At 37.8% G+C, this 7902-nt stretch overlaps 1 protein-coding gene across 1 annotated transcript in view; it reads right to left on the reverse strand.

The window, feature by feature from the left end:
* The window catches only part of BMPR2 (bone morphogenetic protein receptor, type II (serine/threonine kinase)), a 226463-nt gene that overhangs the window by 20235 nt on the left and 198326 nt on the right, over nt 1-7902 (reverse strand). The window contains exons 10-12 of the mRNA XM_011949924.1: nt 4045-4069; nt 2627-2634; nt 1908-2047 (exon numbers count right to left, since the gene is read on the reverse strand). Of these exons, the coding sequence (XP_011805314.1) occupies nt 1908-2047; nt 2627-2634; nt 4045-4069 (173 nt within the window). The remainder of the gene's footprint in view (nt 1-1907; nt 2048-2626; nt 2635-4044; nt 4070-7902) is intronic.

Below are 7902 nucleotides of genomic sequence, written 5' to 3' on the forward strand. Positions count from 1 at the left end.
TATGATTTTATCAACAGAATACTGACCAAATGGAGAGAAATAGATATATCTAGAGGTACTGACATTAAAAAAATGTGTTTAAGTAAAAAAAAAAAACTTCAGAAATGATAGTGGATAATTAGATTATCCTATTTATACTAAAAGATTACGAGTGTGTATTTGTTAATTTGTAAGATGTTTTCAGTGTTGTAACAACTTACTCAAATGGCAGGGGATTCTGAAGATATTTCATTGTCGTGAAGTACATATATATATATATATATATTTTTTTTTTTTTTGAGACAAGAGTCTCGCTCTGTCGCTCAGGCTGGAGTGCAGTGGCACCATCTCAGCTTACTGCAACCTCTGCATCCCAGGTTCAAGCAATTCTCCTGCCTCAGCCTCCTGAGCAGCTGGGACTAGATGACATTTTTTTTAAAGAGACAGGGTCTTACTCAGGCTGGAGGGCAGTACCGTGATCATAGCTCACTGCAGCCTCAAACCCCTGGGCTCAAGTGATGGATGATAACTTGAAACATTCTCCCCAAAGCATAGGGGAGATTTTAGTAACTAATGTAGAATTTTTATTTCCTATAAATCCAAGCACAATCCTTTCTTGTGTAGTGAATGCTTACATAATCATAATACTACAAATTTCTCATGTTATTTTATTTAAATATTAGATGAATTTACAGACAAAACATAAATCGTTTAATAATAGAATATTACAAACTGGGAGAAAGTAAACGAGAGATAACTTAAGAATAGAGTATTTGAAGTTATAATGGTAACTTTTAGAAGAAAAAAGAAAACCCAAAAGATTGCTAAAGGGAGTTACTTATGGAGCATGATAGTAGGGAGAGGTAGGTTTTTCCTTTTTAATACAATAATTATCATATATCATCCAATAGAATGATTATATGATTTTATCAACAGAATACTGACCAAATGGAGAGAAATAGATATATCTAGAGGTACTGACATTAAAAAAATGTGTTTAAGTAAAAAAAAAAAACTTCAGAAATGATAGTGGATAATTAGATTATCCTATTTATACTAAAAGATTACGAGTGTGTATTTGTTAATTTGTAAGATGTTTTCAGTGTTGTAACAACTTACTCAAATGGCAGGGGATTCTGAAGATATTTCATTGTCGTGAAGTACATATATATATATATATTTTTTTTTTTTTTGATACAAGAGTCTCGCTCTGTCGCCCAGGCTGGAGTGCAGTGGCACGATCTCAGCTTACTGCAACCTCTGCATCCCAGGTTCAAGCAATTCTCCTGCCTCAGCCTCCCAACTAGCTGGGACTACAGGCGCATGCGACCACGCCTGGCTAATTTTTTGTATTTTAGTAGTGATGGGGTTTCACTGTGTTGCCCAGGCTGTTCCCAAACTCCTGAGCTCAGGCGACCTGCCCACCTTAGCCTCCCAAAGTGCTGGGATTACAGGTGTGAGCCACCGCACCCAGCCAAATTATATTTTTAATAAGCATAATTCATAGGTTGCACCTTGGTTTTTTTCAGGTCTAGCCTAAATTTTCATTAGCCATTGATTATGTAAGCCTGCACTACTTAACAGTTTTGGTACTATTTCAAGAGAGTAAGACAGAATTTTAATAATGTTTAAAATATTAACATGTTAATTAATTTAGCTGCTACCTAATCTGGCAAACTTAAGACACATTAGTTATTCTCTCTAGATAGTACTTTATGCTTGGAAAAAAACAAAATGGAACTAAAAACTGACTTTTTTTCATATTGAAAAATTTGAAAACATATAACATCATAAAAATCAAGTTGGATTTCTGGCATTAGGCAACTCCAAAAACTATTAACATTATTAACAGTCTATTTCTGCTTCACACAACATTAAAACATATTTAGTCATAAGTCCTCTCTTTAATAACTTAAGTTTTTTCTTACCAGACTATTTTCTTTCCAGGCTTCTGGGAACTTGGGTCTCTGTTTTTCCCTAGACACAAGAACCTGCATATCCTCGAAAGTGGGATGGTTTCCAACCTCTGTCTGAAAAGCCATCTGGTACTCTGGTATGGATTCCCCTGTGGATTTGTAGAAAAGAATGACAGAATAAAATTTCCAATTATCATAAATGATAGAATAACAGGGGTATTTCTGATACCAAGTAAGCAAAAAAATTGTGTCACAATCTTTTTATTTTTCCAGCCCCTTCAGGCACATTTGGAAATCCTAAAGAGATGTTGTTGTAGGTTTAACGATTTTTTTTTTTTTAGATGGAGTCTCACTCTGTTGCCCAGGATGGAGTGCAGTGGCATGATCTCGGCTCACTGCAACCTCTGCCTCCTGGGTTCAACTTATTCTCTTGCCTTAGCCTTCCCAGTAGCTGGGATTACAGGTGCACACCACCATGCCTGGATAATTTCCATATTTTAGTAGAGGTAGGGTTTCACCATGTTGGCCAGGCTGGTCTTGAACTCCTGACCTCAGGTGATCCAGCCTCCTAAAGTGCTGGGATTACAGGTGTGAGCCTCCACGCCCAGTCTAATGCATTATTAATAAATGCTTTGCTTAGAATAGTCTCAAATATTTGTTGATAAATCAAATGGTAGTTTCAATGATGGATAGGTATTTTTAAATGGTTTCTGGTATTACTAAATTCAGGGGAAAAAGACTATTATGTTTATAAGGCATACTTAATACTTGAAAACATGCCTGACCATTGATCCCATGGAGGCGGGTAAAGATAAGGAAAAAGTCCAGGACCCAGTACAACAAACATGCCTACAGAACCAAATATAAGTGGGTGGGTTGAACAGTCACTATGTTTCATTACATCATTGGTTCTATTATAGTCCAGCCAGACTGTATCAGATGTTACAAAAATATTTATGATAATGGTCATTTGAAAGAAAAGTCAATATACTTAAAAAAATTTTTTTTTTTAAATAAACAGTCTCACTTTGTTGCCCAGGATGGAGTACAGTGGCATGATTGTAGCTCACTGTAACTTGAACTACTGCACTCAAGTGGCCTCCCTAGTAGCTAAGACTACAGGAGTGTGCCACCATGCCCAGCACATTTTTAAAAAATATTTTTTAGAGATAAGGTCTTGCCATGTTGGCCAGGCTGGTCTCATACTTCTGCCCTCAAATGATTTTCCCACCTCAGCCACCCAATGTGCTGAGATTACAGGTGTGAGCCACTGTGCCCAGCCCTAAAAATTCCTTTTAACTAACAGGTAGTATTTAGATCATGGACTTAAATATTATTAACTATTTTATCACTATTTAATAACCCTGTTCATTGCCAATAAACACAATCAACTGTGATGTTAGGCTTTTGATTTTTACAAAATATAAGAAAATTAAGTGGCCGGGCGCGGTGGCTCAAGCCTGTAATCCCAGCACTTTGGGAGGCCGAGACGGGCGGATCACGAGGTCAGGAGATCGAGACCATCCTGGCTAACACGGTGAAACCTAGTCTCTACTAAAAAATACAAAAAACTAGCCGGGCGAGGTGGCGGGCGCCTGTAGTCCCAGCTACTCGGGAGGCTGAGGCAGGAGAATGGCGTGAACCTGGGAGGCGGAGCTTGCGGTGAGCTGAGATCCGGCCACTGCACTCCAGCCTGGGTGACAGCGAGACTCCGTCTCAAAAAAAAAAAAAAAAAAGAAAGAAAATTAAGTTTATGTATATAATATGTTGAACCACATAGAGGATCCCTGGGACCAACACTGAGAAAACCAATGATCTAGTAGAAATCATGGAAAAGAACACAGAATGAGAGACTGTTCCTGTCTCTTTACCCATCCTCCCACCCTATTAAAATGACAAGATAAATTAGAAGGAAGAACATCAAGACAGAGGAGGATAAGGCATTTAGGTTCTAATCTTGGCTTCATCTTGACCTTGGAAAAGTCATTTAACTATTCTGTTTTAGACTTCCTGTAAGCAAAATGGCAATGTGTGCCAACTTCCTTATATCACTCACATGGAGATAACACAAAGCTATAATGACCCAGATGGAAACCACATTACAAATAAGTTTATGTTTCATTTAAGTTTTATATTTCTATCTGAATACTCAAAACAACCCATAAATACTTGCCCTCCACCAGTATTAAAAAAGATTTACAAAGATTAATTCTATTATCTATGTAGCATTGCCCAAGTTTATTGTAATACTGCCTATGTATAAATACAAGTGATTTTCACATACTGTAAATATTTAAGCAGATACTTAGTGTTGATCAATAACATCAACATTGAACTTGAGAGATAAAATTAAAGGATTTAATAATCATGCCAGTTAGTATATCACTTTCTTCCTTGAAACCCCATGTGATAAAACCTTACCCTATACCATCTGTGAACTGCAAGATATTTACTAATGTATCTGATCTGTCTCTGAGACACACACACAACACAAACACATACCTTCCAAGTGTTATTTTTTTTTCAAATGCTGGTTTAGTAGAATAACTAAAAGTTCACAATTTTACCCTTTTTTTTTAAAATTTTATTTTATTTTTTGAGATGGAGTCTTGCTCTGTCACCCGGACTGGAGTGCAGTGGCCGGATCTCAGCTCACTGCAAGCTCCGCCTCCCGGGTTTGCGCCATTCTCCTGCCTCAGCCTCCCCAGTAGCTGGGACTACAGGTGCCCGCCACCTCGCCCAGCTAGTTTTTTGTATTTTTTAATGGAGACGGCGTTTCACCGTGTTAGCCAGGATGATCTCGATGTCCTGACCTTGTGATCCGCCCGTCTCGGCCTTCCAAAGTGCTGGGATTACAGGCTTGAGCCACCGCGCCCAGCCAATTTTACTCTTTTAAAAAATTAGGTCCAAATTAAAATTTTAAAACTTGCTAAAGGAAATTGAAGCACAATCTTTTATGAATGCAATAGTTAATAATTACCAAATAAATTTCCACTAAATCTTCACAGTTCAAAATCTAATTGTTCAATAGAAACTTGTGTAGTGCTAACTTAGGGTTAGGTATTAGAGATACAAAGGTGAATGTTAATGACAAAAATCATCATCATGAAAGATATTAACCTTACTGGATTTCCTTAAAACCTTACTGGATTTCCTTACTATCGCTGGATTGCTCAAGGAAAGTTTATAATCTCATTTTCTTTAGAACTGCCCAAAATATCTTATAGTAATATCTAGCACTATCAGATACCATTCCCTGCTTCTCATCCCATTTGCCACTTGTTAACTATGTCTCTATCAGTTAGAGACCTTTTTTTAGCTCCCTTCTCAAATTACACTTATTCTTTCTTCCTTTTTCTATCTCTCCCTTTTTTCTTCCTTCTCCCTCTTCCGTTTAAACTTTGTAGCATTTCACTCTTCCTCTGTAAGACCGATAATTCATTTATTTTACTAACATTTTATAGAGAAGTAACCTTCATTACATAGTGTTTCCATTTAATAATACAGCACATACTGCATTTTGAGGCATATCATAAAAGTTTAAAAAATGTTTTACAAGAATTTTATAACTATTATACACTATTCTCTAGGTTTATTAATATATTTATATGATCCTTTTTTTCTACTTCCACCTCATTTAATTGTTAAAATTTTCAAGAGTGCCTTGTATCGCTTGACTGTGCTTTTAAAATACTTTCCCCTCCTATATACACTCTGTAACATGATTTCTGTCTTCTAAATTCCACAGAAACTCTTCTAAGAATACCAATGACCTACTCCTATTCAAATTCAAAAATCATTCCTCAGTTCTGTTTCCTCTTGACCTTTCAATTACATCTATTGCTATCAATCTTGGGCGGTTTTTTATTTTTATTTTTTAATCAGCTTCCTCACACTGAAATCTTAGTTCTTAAAATTTTCTAATACTGACTTACAAGGCATTAGGATTTTTCAGTTTTCTCACTATTTATCTGATCATTTGTCTTCTTAATTAACCTACTTCATGGGGGTAGTACCCCAATATTCAGTCATTATTCACCTATTTTTCTTTCTTTTTATGTGTCCAGTTAAAGGAGTGCATCGACTCATAAGTTCTCAGTTACCATCTCTATGTAGACAACTTCCAAATAACCATTTTAATCTTAAATTTCCATCTTATTATTTTTAATTGTCTTTAAAAATTTATTTAGTTATCTGTCAATACTCCATCAAAAAGTATCCATGATTAACTCATCTTTCTAATGTATATCAATATTTCTAAGTTTCTGGTTGTCACCCTCATCCTCACTTTTTTTTTTTGAGACAGTCTCGCTTTGTCACCCAGGCTGGAGTGCAGTGGCATGATCTCTGCTCACTGCAACCTCTGCCTCCCCGGTTCAAGCAATTCTCTTGCCTCAGCCTCCCGAGCAGCTGGGATTACAGGCGCTCACAACCAAGCCTGGCTAATTTTTTTGTATTTTTAGTATAGATGGGGTTTCACCATGTTGGTCAGGCTGGTCTCGAACTCCTGACCTCAGGTGATCCACCTGCCTCGGCCTCCTAAAGTGCTAGGATTACAGGCCTGAGCCACCGTGCCCAGCCAACCTCTGAATATTTCTCAATTCCTTTGAATCTCATTCTTTTTTATTTTTTGACATGGAGTCTTGCTCTGTCGCCCAGGCTGGAGTGCAGTGGCGCGATCTCGGCTCACTGCAACCTCTGCCTCCCAGGTTCAAGCGATTCTCCTGCCTCAGGCTCCCAACTAGCTGGGATTACAGGTGCGCACCACTGCACCTGGCTAATTTTTCTATTTTTAGTAGAGCAGGGTTCCACCATGTTGGCCAGGCTGGTCTTGAACTCCTGACCTCGTGATCCACGTCCCCTCAGTCTCCCAAAGTGCTGGGTTTATAGGCATGAGCCACCGCACCTGGCCTGAATCCCATTCTTTTAATAGATAACCACAAGTACAGATTTCTTCTCTGCATTTTCTCCCAGATTTGCCTCTCCCCATTTCCATATCCAAGATTACAGGGTATTTTAAAGCAACTCTCTTCTTATTCCTTTTTTTTTCTTTTATTGTGGTAGAATATACATAACATAAAACTGACCATTTTAACCATTTTTAAGTGTACCATTCTGTGGTATTAAGTACATTCACACTATTGTACAACCATTACCACTATCCATTTCTAGAACTGTTTCATCTTCCCAAACTGAAACTCTGTACCCATTAAACAATAACTCTCAATTTCTTTTTCCTTTTTTAAGCCTCTTCTAGTTCTATTTCTATTTTAATTAATTCTACATATTTGCTATAATCTTCTGAAAACAAGATTTAATTGCCTTTCCCTCTTTAAACATTTGATATCATTCTTTATTATTTATCAGATCAAAAGCAATAGTCATTCTTTGAACACAGTTTTTCAAAAAATATTGCTTGTAGCAGTATACTAATCTGATGAAAAAAATCATTTCAGTCAGACATGCTTCTGAAACAAAAATCCTACATGAGACTATTAACAAAGAAATTACCAAACTGTGGTCAAAGTTCTAATAATACAATACTTGTGGGTATGGGTGTGGTGGCTCATGCCTGTAATCTCAGCATTTTGGGAGGCTGAGGCAGGAGGATCACTTGAGCCCAGGAGTTCGAGGCCAGCCTAGGCAATACAGCAAAACCCTGTCTCGACAAAAAATGAAATATTAGCCGGGCGTGGTGGCATGCACCTGTAGTCCTAGCTACTTAGGAGGCTGAGCAGGAGGACTGCTTGAGCCCAAGAATTCAGGGCTGCATTGAGCTATGATTGCACCACTGCACTCCAGTCTGAGCAAGAGTGAGACCCTGTCTGTAAAAAACAAAACAAAAAAAGTACTTGGTATTTTTTTTTTGAGACCAAGTTTCGCTCTTGTTGCCCAGGCTGGAGTGCAATGGTGCAATCTCAGCATTGCAACCTCCGCCTCCCAGGTTCAAGCGAGTCTCCTGCCTCAGCCTCCCAACTGGTGGGATTACAGGCATGCGCCACCACAC

Source organism: Colobus angolensis, unplaced genomic scaffold (assembly GCF_000951035.1).
Source record: "Colobus angolensis palliatus isolate OR3802 unplaced genomic scaffold, Cang.pa_1.0 Scaffold30, whole genome shotgun sequence".
Lineage (NCBI taxonomy): Eukaryota > Metazoa > Chordata > Mammalia > Primates > Cercopithecidae > Colobus > Colobus angolensis.